General features: G+C 38.4%; 3 protein-coding genes across 4 annotated transcripts; 1 reads left to right on the top strand and 2 right to left on the bottom strand.

The window, feature by feature from the left end:
- Positions 1 to 35: 35 nt before the first annotated feature.
- Positions 36 to 2,770, bottom strand: LOC125203384 (coatomer subunit epsilon-1-like). Its single transcript, XM_048101717.1, has 7 exons — positions 2,486 to 2,770; positions 2,231 to 2,320; positions 1,695 to 1,846; positions 1,356 to 1,491; positions 1,108 to 1,263; positions 706 to 785; positions 36 to 429 (listed from the first exon to the last, which is right to left on the bottom strand). The coding sequence occupies exons 1-7, from the start codon at positions 2,654 to 2,656 to the stop codon at positions 336 to 338; spliced, it is 879 nt and encodes a 292-aa protein (XP_047957674.1). The 5' UTR covers positions 2,657 to 2,770; the 3' UTR covers positions 36 to 335.
- Positions 2,771 to 3,462: 692 nt separating this feature from the next.
- On the bottom strand, positions 3,463 to 5,901 carry LOC125207717 (probable ribose-5-phosphate isomerase 4, chloroplastic). 2 transcript variants are annotated; one of them, XM_048107183.1, is made up of 9 exons: positions 5,718 to 5,901; positions 5,415 to 5,542; positions 4,926 to 4,995; positions 4,678 to 4,782; positions 4,318 to 4,413; positions 4,185 to 4,241; positions 3,995 to 4,112; positions 3,831 to 3,897; positions 3,463 to 3,671 (listed from the first exon to the last, which is right to left on the bottom strand). In XM_048107183.1, exons 1-9 carry the CDS (start codon positions 5,874 to 5,876, stop codon positions 3,593 to 3,595), a joined length of 879 nt encoding a protein of 292 aa, XP_047963140.1. In that variant the 5' UTR covers positions 5,877 to 5,901; the 3' UTR covers positions 3,463 to 3,592. The 2 variants fall into 2 exon arrangements, with proteins under 2 accessions (XP_047963140.1, XP_047963139.1); XM_048107182.1 differs by having other exon boundaries at positions 3,463 to 3,695.
- A 3,331-nt stretch (positions 5,902 to 9,232) lies between these two features.
- On the top strand, positions 9,233 to 13,510 carry LOC125203796 (subtilisin-like protease SBT2.3). The gene is made up of 10 exons (XM_048102246.1): positions 9,233 to 9,738; positions 10,256 to 10,409; positions 10,540 to 10,937; positions 11,029 to 11,124; positions 11,202 to 11,274; positions 11,397 to 11,679; positions 11,774 to 12,105; positions 12,182 to 12,452; positions 12,569 to 12,850; positions 12,923 to 13,510. Exons 1-10 carry the CDS (start codon positions 9,506 to 9,508, stop codon positions 13,342 to 13,344), a joined length of 2,544 nt encoding a protein of 847 aa, XP_047958203.1. The 5' UTR covers positions 9,233 to 9,505; the 3' UTR covers positions 13,345 to 13,510.
- The last annotated feature ends 994 nt before the right edge of the window (positions 13,511 to 14,504 follow it).

Below are 14,504 nucleotides of genomic sequence, written 5' to 3' on the forward strand. Positions count from 1 at the left end.
TGGGAAAGCTTCTTGAAGAAGAAGAAGAAGAAAAGTTCAACTCAAGAAACAAGAAATATATCCCAGAAGTTTATAACAATAGTGTTTCTCTAGCAATATAATTGTAAACGTAGGTAACTCGAGGCTCAAATGTGGCAGTCGTGATATCCAATATAGTGTACTCAGCCAAACGAACAAACATCTGGAGTAATAGTTATGTTGGACCTTTTCAAAATAAAAAGAGAGCCATTCAACAAATGACGACATCCACACACAAATTTTTTCGCAAGGTGTTACACCAAAAATGTACTTTTGACCGACAGACTAATGCAATCGCGTTGAAGCTGCTCCACTGCTCACGCGACTGTTTGGGCTGCTCTGTCGAAACTTTGCTCTGCTGCAGATGCACGTACGACGAGAGTGTGGTTTGGGTGTGACAGTTTCAATTGGCTACATTGACACAAGGAAGACACAAAATAATGTCACGGGTCTTTACAGGAAATTATAGGCAAAATAGAGATAGAAAAAAATGCAGAGAGAATAGTTGCACAGAAATCCAAAACAAGCAACACTGATGGGTAGCACGATAAACCCTGATGAACTAAAGCAGCTCGCATTCATTTAAAGAACCGTTATGCAAATTTCTAGCCAGCACAGGATGGATGCTAAGGATCCAGAGGCCCTTATGAAAGGTCTAGAATAAGCAGATTATGGTGTAAATCATACCTGAGGTAGCGCGATGCTGGTTTACCAAGGTGAAGACTACAAACAACCAGATTGGCAAGGGTCTCTGGATCCTTGGCATCCTGTGCAGACCAGAAAATTACATGTTAGTATGTTCAATAGGCAAGAAATTACAGCATGTCTCTGACTAACTTAGTGTGCTACAGATCATTGGAGGATTTGGCACACAAAAATAAGAGAGGAAAAGTAAATATGGAGCAAAAAGGCACAAAGTACATACATAAAGGAAGGAAAATCTAATGGGAAGGCGGCTGTGCATGCTTCGCGTGAAATAGGTGTAGAGAAAATAGCAACTAAAGTTGTTCGAATATTCAGAATTACTCCCATGCTAGAGAAAAGCATTGGGGACATTAAGAAAATAAATGTCTAGCAAATCAAACTTACTCTGTTTAGGGCCTCAAGCAGGAGGGTCTCTGCCTCGTCAAATTCCCCCTTGTGCATGCAACAAACAGCCTTCCCATTCAGAACCAAGCTAGTCATTGCATACCTCTCTGAGAAATCTTGGAAAATAAGATATGCCTCCTGGATCTTTGAACCACCCTGATTCAAACAGCAATATATGTTAAGTCTCCTGACAGGCAGACACAATTTGGAATTTACTGCATATATCTCATAAAACGGCCCTTACTTACCACAGCCAAGTTAAGCCATGCATTAGCAAGTTGGGTAAGTGGGTGGTCTTCATCTACTCCTTGCATGACTCGCAATTGTTTCTCAGCATAATCTGAACGGTGCATCTTAAGAAATATTTGGACATTTAAAGCATGCCTGCAGAAGTATAATATAGTTAAGCATTAAGTAAATGTGTGTGCGTTGACTACACTCTCTCATAGCCAACTTAGTAAGATATAACTGATCAAAAAATTTGCAAGCGACACATGAATCTGGCTACCAAAAGTCTCACTGAATCAATTCATGGGATTATTGAATGAAAATATCTTTAGTACTCAGCACGAACTAAGGGGACTTACAACTCCATAGTTCCTCCCGCGTGTGTATGCTTCAAAGCTTCGTTATAATCTTGTTCGTGCATGAATATAGTCCCGGCAATAAGTCGTAAGATGGGGTTGCCTCCAACTGCAGGATCTGCCAACCACTCATGGAGACTTGAAATTACATTTTCCTACACATGTATGAACAGAAATTAGCTGGGACAAACATCTGGGATAGGCAGTCGGCAAATGAATTACTAGTCCTCCAACAATGATCGTCTGATCGTCAAACCACTTTTCGGCACAAAATTGCTAACCATCTATCAGATTAACCACTCAAGTCTCGAGGGAAACCCCCACCCACAAAATTCCTTCAGGTACAAAAAACCCTAAGTAATATCTTCATTCAAATTGAGAGAAATGCAGATCAACAGCCAGAAACAATATTTCTCAATTACATAATTTACTGACAAAACAAACTCGAAAAAATGTCAGTAACTGTACAAGCAGAATTCCACGTTACAAGATCAAGCCAATGACACATCAATTGCAACAGAAGGAAACAAAAAATTTACCTTGTTGTCAGGGCTGGAGAGATATAGAGCCAATAATTTCACCGCCTGAAGTGGTGTTGCCGCAGAGGAATCAATCTCACTTATCACCAGCTGCACATCATAAATTAAGAGCAGAAACCAACACAAATATCAATCACTAATCTCGAGACAATACAATCGCCAACAAACTTAGAATCTGATCAATAGCGAATTCCAGCTCAAACACTGCTCGAATTCAAAGCAGATCCCCAAAGAGAATGCACAATCCAACCGCACCTGATAACTGCCGAGAGCAATGTAAGATCGGTGGACGAGGCAGTCCCTCTCAACGGCGTCGTCGGGCGAGAGATTAGGGATTTCGCTGGTGTTGATTGCGCCCTGGTACGCCCCCAAGTAAAAGTTGTTCCTCAATCCGAACAACGGGTCGGGTCCTCCAACCGCCGCCATTTTCTGATTCTCTGAAGCTTGAATCTGGGGGGAGAAGATCAGATCTTGAGAAGGAAATCAAATGCGATTGATTTTACACAGTTGAGAAATGAGAAGAAAGAGAAGCGGACTGTTGTTTAGCGATTTTTTACTCTACGTTTTCAGCTAAAGTCGCTGAATTCTGAATTTGATCTGAATTTTAGTGGGCCTCAAAATCGGGCCAGCATTTATTTTTTCAAGTTTCGAGGCCCATTTATGTTGATAATATTGGAGTATTAAATTTTGAATGAAAGTCTAGAGGAAATGTGAGTCTTTTGGATGACATTTTACAACTTAATGGAGTAATATTTACTTACATTTTGGTGTCACATTAGTTTATAGTTGTATGTAATGTGAATACAGCTAAATGTTGTTACATCTTTGAGGTTGAGTTTGAGTTTGTAACACATATCTTAAATTATTGCTATTAGCGAGTGGAATCGTTGAAAGTTCTCATTTGTGACATCCATTGGACGTTGGAGTGTAGCAATTATTTTATTTAAATAAAATGACATTATTCGGTACCATTATAGGTTGATATTCGTGTGAATTTCGATTGTTTTTTTAGCGTCTAGTCATTAAAGTGAAATTATTGGCCACATAATTTTTGCTAAAAAAGATTGGCTGCTTATGCAAGGGATTGGAAGAGAACACTTTGAGACTTCTTTACATATTTTATTTGTTTTTAAAATTCTTAAATTTTCTCTGTTGAAAAAAATTGAACAATTTGACTAATGGTAGAATTTCAGCATATATGTATCTATTTTCTGTGATCAACTCGTCAACACTAACACAAAACATATTTACTCATAATAATTAAATAAATCGGTATACATAAACATAGTGGCACTAAAATTAGATAATGCATGTATACCTTATAGAGTCATTTCTTTTCAGCAACACTCCTTGAAAATATGATTAAACTCTACTTTCTTCAATCTTGCGAATGTTATCAACAATTCGCAGCCCATCTTCGGCGGCGATGACTGCCGTGCATCTGCCATTTTCAGCTGGATCAATGCTATTAAATATTGAAAAGAAAATGGATGTGGCAAATTATGACATGAATAAGCAAATTACAATATAGTAATAGAGAAAATATATATCAGAATTGAGCAACAATATCACAGAGAAGAAGAAAGAGGGAGGAACTGACGGGATTCGGGAGATGACACCATGCTCGACGACACCAGCTAGTTGATCAAGACTATCAGCCACTTCAGCTGCATGAAATTGATGCAATTCCATTGAAAAATATTTTTCATAGATATAATTGATCAGACAAGATGAAGAGGTGAATAGAAGGATGCGGAAAGGTACCAAGGTTTTGAATTGGAGATGTAAAGATTACGTCTAGAACGTTATGCCCTTCTTTAGTGACAATCGGAAAGTCCCCTCCCAGTGGACCTGCATACCCCACAGATGATCTTCTCCAGACCTTAACAGTATATTCTTAGGTTACAATGGTGAGTGGAAGTATTCATAATTGGAGTAATGCATTGAGGAGTACCTCAGCATCACCGAGAAATAGGTCATCTATTTCTTCAGCAGTTTCCAGCCAGTTGACCTATATTGTAATAGTACATATCACTTGTAAGGTTTGACAAAAATATTTATCAATGTCACTTGCACTTAAACCTTACAGATTCAATTAGGACTGGAATGGATCCATCAACAGCACCTTGATATTGCTTTGCTGTAACGATGAGGACCAGTTTCCCAGCCGTTTTCAGTATGGTCTGTAAAGCAGATTTAACCAATGTATCTGAACAAGAAATGCCAATGAGAAAAGGAAGCCATGCTTAAATATGATATGACCAAGATGGCACATCATAGCCATATCAAAATGAGAGATGCGACAAGAGATCTATTACATAACACTGGATATCATCAAGACCAAGCAAGGCATATCGAAACAATGGCTAAAGCGATGATAGTTCGTATTAGTTCTTTCTCTTGCTTCCATAGAAGGCATTAAGTAAGAATGAGTGTTTTTGACTGACCTTCTCCTCAATTATCGACTCACCACCCTGCATCTTCTGGCGTCCGATGACTGCAGCAAGAGACTCTTCTTCCATAACATCAGCATCATCGAACGCCAAATCAATCTACATGTAAGAATATAGTAGTATGATTTAACTATTGGACCACTCAAGCAGATACTCCACCATATAAACTAACTATGCATATATCCATTTCTACAATCATGCATTTGCTCCCATAAAACAAAAGAAAAGAAAAACTTGCTTACTTTGAAGCTGTCCCTGTACTGGTCCAAAGGGACACCTGCTTTTGCTGCTTCACTTGCACTATCAACAGATCTGCATCATACTTTGCCAATCATTCCTATTGGAAAATAAGGAGGAAACTATAACTACTAGATAAATTTATATAACTAACACCAGAAGCTGAAAATGCCCTACTTGATCCTTTTTTTCGCGGCATTGTAGTATAGCTTCTAAGAAAAAGGAATCCAACTTCTTCATAACAAAAAAAAGTGAACTATTTTTTTTATTCTTCTTTAGTTCTTATAGTAGTAGTATATTTTCATCATAAATGATGACCAAGAATAAAGTCCTCCTATCAAGGCCTCCATAACATCATTAATCCCCAAAATGTGCAGGCGATCACACACATATCCAATCAGAAAATTGAGATCACATCAACCAAGAGGCCAAATTCAGCAACAACATTCAAAACTGCAACAAATTAAACCCTAAAATCAAGTAATCCTGCTTACGTAGGAACTCCAGTAATATGTTTAATGGCTCCGGACCGAATCTGCCTCCCCAAATACTGGATAGCGAAGCCCGAAGCTCGACCGGAACCCAGGCCTATCACCATCCCATTCTCCACAAACGAATCAACCTTTTCAACACACACAAAAACCAAATTTCATCAATCCAATTATAAAATTGTAAATTCCACTTCATCGCTCATGATAATGAATAGAAATGATGAATTAGAATACAGCAATCCAAAATTAGGGAAAAATTAAACACATTATTTCTAGAATCTTATAAAATTAGTAGAGAGAAATCACAGTGTATTTGGCAGCTTTAAGGAGGAGTGCGGAGTCGTCGGAGTAGCTCGAGCGAACCACCATTGATAACGCATTACTGCTTCTATTTATTTTACTCGGATTACGATTCGCTACGAAATTAGAGAATGGGAGAATTGGCGAAGATGATGATAACGCCATTGTCGCCTTCAACTGTCGCTCTGTTTTCAACTGTAATTCAATGGAGATTTAAGTCCACATTTTTAGATAACGGAATTAATTGATGTGGGCTGAGATATAGGCCCAATCCATTTCTTTAAAGCCTGTTTAATTTTTTGGGCCCAGTAGATGTCTGGGCCGATAAACCATTGACGATGAATTGTAGTAAAAAATTGGGCTCCGTTTGGTGCATGGAATTGGATTAGAAGGAATTAGATTTTGATTTCAAATCCTTTGTTTGGCAAAATGCAATAATTGATATGGAATTGAATTTGAAAAATTGTGCGCGCCCACACATTACACACGTGGCACAATCATTAAATATACGCACACTCACTAAAAACACACTAAGCGAACACGCGTGCACACACTACACACAGTCACTAAAAAAACACCACACACACATACATAACTCACTATATACACACATTGCACCACTCACTATACAAACACTACACATGCATTGTGTGTATGAGTGTGCATGTGTGTGTGTGAATGTGTGCAGTGTGTGTGAATGTGTGCAGTACGTGAATGTATGTGTAAGTGTGTGTGCAAATGTGTACTGTGTGTGTAAGAATGTACGTATAGTGTGTGTGTGTAAGAATGTGTGCACTGTATGTGTGTGCAAGTGCAGTGTGTGTGAATGAGTGATTGTGTGTGTGCGAGTGTGTAAAAATGTGTGCACTGTGTGTGAATATGTGCAGTGCGTGTAAGAATGTGTGCAGTGTGTGTGTAATTTAATAAATATTTGGAATTTCACTGCTATGGTTATGAAATTCAAATTGTGGAATTGGAGGATTTGAAATAGTAATTTAATACAATTACAAATTTAAATTTTTTTATAATATCAAACAATGAATTTGGAATTAAATGCTCCAATTTCAATAACGTGTAGTACAAAATAAAGCCTTATACTAATTATACGCAATAATATGTTTGAGAAAAACACTAATGTAGTAATGTGGTGTTAGCAAAAAAATTAGTCCAAAACTAACACAAAAAGAAAAGTGAGCAATAAAACAAAAGGTTAAAGCAAGAGTGATGGCAGCCCACACCTCACCGTTAAATAGTGTTAGCAACGTGACTTTTTAAAGTTCAAATTATCACTACAAAAGAAGAAGAAAACGTGAAAGTAATCATTTTAAGAATCGGATTCTCTTCTTTAATCTTTTCAAATAAAACAAAAATAAAAATAAAATAAAATCAAACGTCTCTCGTAAAATTGGCCTTTTTACTTTAGATATTTTTAGTCATAATTGATAATCAAATTGATCCTTTTTATTGTGGGGAGGCATGAAGAGATGGAATCATTATAATCCACTTACTATTGGAACAATGATAATATCGATTACACCACATGCATTAATTCATTTTTTAATTAATCTCCAAATACTATATAGCATAATCGTGTGATCGATACATAATTAATTCAGAAATCATAGATACGCCATCGCTAATTGGTGAATTAATTGAAGTACGTATCCATGTTCGATTCTTGACATTATAATTGGTGGAAATAATTGGTTGATGAGAAAACACAATATATAAATAAATTAGGTATTTTTAACTTTTTGAGATCAAGAATTTGTTCTTTTATTTAATTATTATTTGGAATTACACGTGTTGTTGTCACGTTGAATACCTCCAAAAGTGTAGAATTATTTGTTGTCACTTAATTAATAAATAATGATATACGTGCTTATACATCATTGTGGTATCCTACCCATCCATTTTGACTTCATATTAATATATACTTTTTTATTTGAGATTCTTCTTTTCCCTTTATATCTTTAATGGAGTATATTTTATGATACACAAGTACAAAAACAATCTAATATATTTTCGATCTTATATTAAATATGAGTTATCTTATGAATCATAAATATATGAGTCGTAAAGTAGAGCATTATTTTAAGCAATAAACAAAATACTACTCCATAATCATAAAATATTTTCTGGGGGGAAATCGAAAGAAAATGAACATGCAATGCTAAATAAATGTGTGCATAATTTTATGATAAAAATGATTCCATTAGTAGTGCTCCCCATTTGAGTGCCAGAAAATGAGGGTATGATAATATGCTTTAATAATGGCCCCATTTTTTTAATGCTGACCACATCTACACTTTAGTCTTTACATTTCACAATTACCAACCATGCATTACTCTTTTCCTACTCTTATTCACTTCTACATTTTAAGTTTATATATTAGTATGATTGTATGAGAAAATAAAATTTATAAACTAACAATATTTTTATCTTTTCTTTTCTATTTTTATTTCTCTTTGGATCTTGTTGGAACTTAAAAGGCATTATAAGAGCATCTCCATGAAGGGAATATATATAGAAAATGTATATCTATTCATCTATTAAAAAAGAAAAATTATCTTTTTAAAAAGTAACAAACTTCAAAAGAAAAAAAGTTTTGGAAAAAAATAGAAAGATAAATTATTTCTAAATAAAAAAAATAGTACAAGAAGCATTCCAAAACACAAAATTTTATATTTTCTCAAATACCTTCTCCTTGGAGAATGATGACATAAAAAGAATGCAAATATGGTAGTTATAAGATTTTACTCCCTCTGTCCCACATAATTTGACCTAGTATTCCATTTTGGGCCGTCCCACATAATTTGACACACTTCACTTTTATCATTTTCGGCAGTGGACCTCATATTCCACTAACTCATTCATACTCACATTTTATTATAAAATTAATACTTTAAAAATAAGACCCACATCTCACTAACTTTTTCAACTCACTTTCCATTAGATTTCTTAAAACCCATGACGGATCAAAGTGTCGTAAATTATGTGGGACGGAGGGAGTACTTCTATATTAATGGAAAGGTAAATAATACAGTCTCGTATGCTCTAATAGCTCTCCCAATGGCTCCTTTAACCGTCAATAAGTAAAAAAATGGAGTAGTAATTTCTTACCATTCGGTAAAACATTTTGGGCAGTTTTCATCACTATCAAAGGGCAAGAATGAAGATACAGACAATCTAAAACCTAGTTGAAAGAAAACGAATAACACCAAAAGATAAAAGATCCAATTTTTTTCAATATACCCGTTGATGATTTTGTTTACTTGTAAACAAAAACGTTTATCTACACGCCGCCCAAGTCTAGGTGGCAGATTCACTCCTGTCTTTATCTTTCTTAAATTACATTTATAAATTCACTTCAAAGTAATGTAAGCAAAATAAGGATGGAAATAAATGCCACATTATTAATGAACAGACAGCAGTCAATAGCATCATACTCCTGCCTAACATTTGTGTGTACCTATTAAATTAATTTTATAATAAATGCAGATATTTAAGTGAGTAGTGGAGTGAGTGTGAAAAAGGGTTCATCTTTTCTTCTTCTACTGTAAAAGGGAGAAGCTTGTGCTGGAAAACCATTAAAGGGCTGTGAGTCTGCACATCTCGGAATTGGAGCAAGGGTTGTACCTCTGCATTTCAAGAAAGTGGGAAAGATTGAATCTTGGCGAAATGGGAGGTTGTACTTCTTGAAGAAAGCGACGTACCTTCCCACCTTCCCATTCAAGGAAGAATTCTGTGCTTCTTAGGTTTTGGGTCATTGCTAAAAAGGAGAAGCTTTTGCAATGCTGATGGAGGGCAGGTGGGGAGTTGGGTTTTGGGGTGTAATGCTGTGTTTGGCTGTGTTTGTGGGGTGCAGCTGTGCTCAGGGTGATGCAGATAATGTTACTGCTGTGTATATTGTCACTCTCAAACAAGCCCCAGCTTCTCACTTATATGATGAGCTTAGAGTTAAGAAGGGGCACCATGTTAAAGGCAATGGGTCTGAGGGAATGAGTAGATTTGATAAACCTGCAAGGTACAATTTTTATTGAGAATTTTGTTTTAATTCGAGTGTATGTTTGCTATGGTGAGATTGAATTTTTTTCCCCTGATGTTCTGTGTTTTGTTTTGTATTTGTTGAGTTATTTTTAGTTTTTCTTGAATCAAATGCTGTTTCTAATCTAGTGGCAAGTTTGAGTAATTTTGTCCGTTTTTGTTGTAGTTGGGTTTTGCATATTTTGGGAAGCTAATTTGTATTTTATTGCACTTGAGGTGCATTTGATTCTGGCATTCAGGCTCAATCAAAGAATTGTTTTGTTTCCTTTGTTGGAAAACATTAAGTTATTAATGTCTATAAAGCTCTTATCTTTGTAAGAAGCATTACTGTATACTGTAGTGAATTAGCCTCTTGTAAGAAAATGTTAAGTGATATTGTTCGAAATTGTCATTTGCATTTGGCAATTAGGGCTATAGATTTCCTATTTATTGACTGTGTTCTTATTATCACTGATAAAATCATGGTAGTTAATGTGCTTCAACTGTGGTGAAATCAGAAATGCGTCAAGGACGGATAGGGGCCATAAGCCATACGTAGACCGTGTGCATGATTCTCTGTTAAAACAAGCATTGAGGGGTGAAAGCTATCTAAAGCTCTACAGCTACCGTTACCTAATCAATGGATTTGCTGTGCTTGTCACTCAGCAGCAGGTTAGTAAGGTCCCGAGTTTGGTCATTGCCTCGTGGCCTAATACATCGAGCAGCAAGTGTATGTGTGCGTGTTATGCTTCCTGTGTTATGTTGTCTGTGTTCATTGTGTGTTTTGATGATGTTTTTGAAGGCTTACAAGCTGTCAACGAGGAGCGAGGTGTCGAATGTGGTATTGGATTTCTCAGTCAGGACTGCTACTACTCATACACCACAGTTTCTTGGTCTTCCTCAAGGTGCGTGGGCACAAGAAGGCGGATTTGATACAGCGGGAGAAGGGATTGTCATTGGATTTATCGACACTGGGATTGATCCCACACACCCTAGCTTCTCTGATAATTCGCCTGACAAGCCATACCCCGTTCCACAGCACTTCTCAGGAATCTGTGAGGTCACACGAGACTTTCCATCCGGATCCTGCAACAGAAAGCTCGTTGGGGCTCGCCATTTTGCAGCCTCTGCGATCACTAGAGGGATTTTTAATGCCACACAGGACTATGCTTCGCCATTTGATGGTGATGGCCATGGGACGTATGTGTTCTCCATCTGCCTTTACTATTATTACGTAATTGCGTAATTGTATTTGTTATATTCCTTTGCGTTTATACGGAAACTATTGCAGGCACACAGCGGCTACTGCAGCAGGAAATCATGGAATTGAAGTTGTGGTAGCTGGACATACCTTTGGAAATGCCAGTGGAATGGCTCCTCGTTCGCAGTAAGAATCTTGCTTCGACTTTCTATTTGTTATCCGTATGCTGACTTATGAATTGATCTGATTCTGATATGTTACAGCGTTGCTGTTTATAAGGCGTTATACAAGAGCTTTGGAGGCTTCGCTGCAGATGTGGTTGCTGCCATAGATCAAGTAAGAATGTATTTCATATGTACCCATTCTTCATCAAAATCAGCCTTTCTTCTTCTTATGAGCGAGTTTTTGTTATTCGATATCACATTGGATTTCCATTATCATGTTTTTTGCTTTCGTAGGCTGCACAGGATGGAGTGGACATAATAAGCTTGTCGATAACACCAAACAGGCGACCTCCCGGCATTGCCACTTTCTTTAATCCCATAGACATGGCTTTGCTATCGGCCGTCAAGGCAGGGATTTTTGTTGTGCAGGCAGCAGGAAACACCGGGCCGTCTCCCAAGAGCGTCTCTTCTTTTAGCCCGTGGATCTTCACCGTTGGGGCTGCAACTCACGACCGGACCTATAGTAACTCTATAGTCCTTGGCAACAACATCACAATCTCTGGAGTCGGACTTGCTCGTAAGCCTCATAGTTCAAATTCTTGATCAACTGCTACATATGGTGTCGATTGAATAGCATGCGATTAACTCGTTCTTTTATCTGTTTTCTCCAGCTGGGACCGATGAAGGCTCAATGTACACGTTAGTTTCTGCTATCCACGCCTTAAACACAACAACAGCAGCTGCGAATGACTTGTATGTTAGCGAATGCCAAGACGCCAGCAACTTCAATCAGAGTGTTGTCAAAGGGAATCTTCTGATCTGCAGCTACTCTATTCGGTTCGTTCTCGGCCTCTCCACCATCAAACAAGCCCTAGAGACCGCAGACAACCTCAGTGCAGCTGGCGTCGTGTTCTACATGGATCCATATGTTATCGGCTTCCAGCTCAACCCAGTCCCAATGAGGATCCCGGGTATTATAATCCCATCACCAGACGATTCAAAAGTGAGTATGCTTGCTTCCGACTTCCTAGCACAAAATTATCGTTCCATAACGTGTATACACTGATATATTGATGCAGATCTTTCTACATTATTACAATTCTTCTTTGGAGAGAGATGATAGCTCAAAGGAAATAGTTAGATTTGGGGGATTAGCAAGTGTTTCTGGTGGAATAAAAGCAAATTTCAGCCACTCTGCTCCTAAGGTTATGTATTATTCTGCTAGGGGGCCAGATCCAGAAGACAATTCTCTTGCTAACGCCGACATACTAAAACCGAACGTCGTTGCACCCGGGAACTTCATATGGTCTGCGTGGAGCTCGCGTGGCCAGGAGTCTATCGAGTTTCGAGGTATAACTTCGTTTAAGAGGATCAATTATAGTTCCTCATTTAATCCGTGACCAAGATAACTTTGCCAATTAAGTTGCGCTTCATCATCGAGCTCACCGTTTTCTTGACTAGTGTAGGTGAGAGCTTTGCAATGATGTCTGGAACAAGCATGGCAGCTCCTCACATTGCTGGACTTGCAGCCTTGATCAAGCAGAAGTTCCCTTCTTTCTCTCCGTCCGCGATCGGATCCGCCCTCTCGACAACGGCATCCCTCAACGACAAAAAGGGTGGGCCGATCATGGCCCAGCGCGCCTACACCAACCCCGACGTGAACCAGTCTCCGGCCACTCCCTTCGACATGGGGAGCGGATTCGTCAATGCCACCGGAGCGTTGGATCCCGGCCTCATTCTTGATTCGGGTACGTCCCCCTCTTTCGCTCTACGCCCGTTAAATTACTAAACTAACTAACGTAAGTGGTTTTACTGCGCAGGCTATGATGATTACATCTCGTTCCTGTGCGGAATCAACGGCTCGTCTCCTGTAGTCCTGAACTACACGGGAACGAGCTGCGGGGGTCCGACCTTGAACGCCACCGACCTCAACCTGCCCTCGATCACGGTATCGAAGCTGAACCAGTCCGTGACCGTGCAGCGAGTCGTGACAAACGTCGGTGGCAACGAGACATACAGCGTCGGGTGGACCGCGCCTTATGGAGCCTCGGTGAAGGTGACGCCGGCGCACTTCTCGATCGGCGGTGGAGAGAAGCAGGTGTTGAGTGTGTTCATTAGCGCCACCATGAACAGTTCAGTGGCAAGCTATGGGAGGATAGGGTTGTTTGGGAATCAAGGCCATTTGGTTAATATTCCTATCTCTGTTATTCTCAAAATTTCATACAATAACACTGCTGGCTGATTAGTGATTACACCACCTTATTATAACTCTAAACAACATTTTGATTTTTTGATTGGTTACTCTGTAAATTCTTTGAGATGCAGAAATAGTAGTTGCCTGTTGACTGTCATCAGCCTTTGTAGTAGTATATGTTATTGTTCATTAGTGCTACCAAAATCTTTCTTTTTTTTTATTTTGCACCAAAGATTCCTGCTTTAACAAAATGCCACAAACAGAAATATCAATTCCATAAAAAAAACAAAAGACAGATGTTATTAAAGAGAAAGCCAAATTCAAAGATAAAGAGAAAAAAACAAAAGACAAAGTTAAAGAGAAAGGCAGTGATTGTTTGATTATGTTCTTTTTCCATATTGTGATTAGATATGTAACAGCAATATATATACTCAAAAACAAGCTGAACCATTCAGTTTGTGCTTTTAAAAAAGAAAAATTCTTAAAGCAGTCTACATAATTAGACTCATCAATCACTAAAAGATAATTACATGTAACAGAGAAAGGCAGTACCAAAGAAAAAGAAGATTCTTTGAGTGAAATGCTTTGTTGTTGATGTTGAATGACTTTAGCGATGTGTGTGCTATATGTTTGCTATAAAATGTTTGAAAGATGGGATATAGTTTGTCGGTAAAATTTTTCCAAAATTAGGAAACAACACATAATGAGTGAGAAAAAAACAAAGATAGAGATGGAGGATGAGAGAGAGATGATCGATCATTGGAGCCACGAGCATCCACTCACTCTGGTGGAAACTCGTGAACGAGATTATTGTTATGGTTGTGAATTACGGTTTGGTAGCGGGGAGCAAGCTTATGGATGCAGCATCAATGGATGTGAGTATCCAAATCTATTACATGAAGAATGTGCAGAGATGGCGAGAGAGATACGGCTTCCATTGTACCACCCTCAACACATACTCATCCAACGGCACGAACCAGACCTATACGTGTGTTCTATCTGTGGAAGGGTGATTTGGAGCATTGGTTACAAATGTACAAGCGCAAAATGCAAGTTCCAGATGCACCTGAGATGCGTGGAAGAAAGTGACCTGATCGACGCAGCAGCAACCCGTCATGAGGATGAGCAAAGGCACACCATCATACATCATCCAAGTCACCCCAACCACAAGTTGAAGTTCTGGAGGAAAAGGTGCACCTTCAAGTGCA

This window comes from Salvia hispanica, chromosome 2 (genome assembly GCF_023119035.1).
Source record: "Salvia hispanica cultivar TCC Black 2014 chromosome 2, UniMelb_Shisp_WGS_1.0, whole genome shotgun sequence".
Lineage (NCBI taxonomy): Eukaryota > Viridiplantae > Streptophyta > Magnoliopsida > Lamiales > Lamiaceae > Salvia > Salvia hispanica.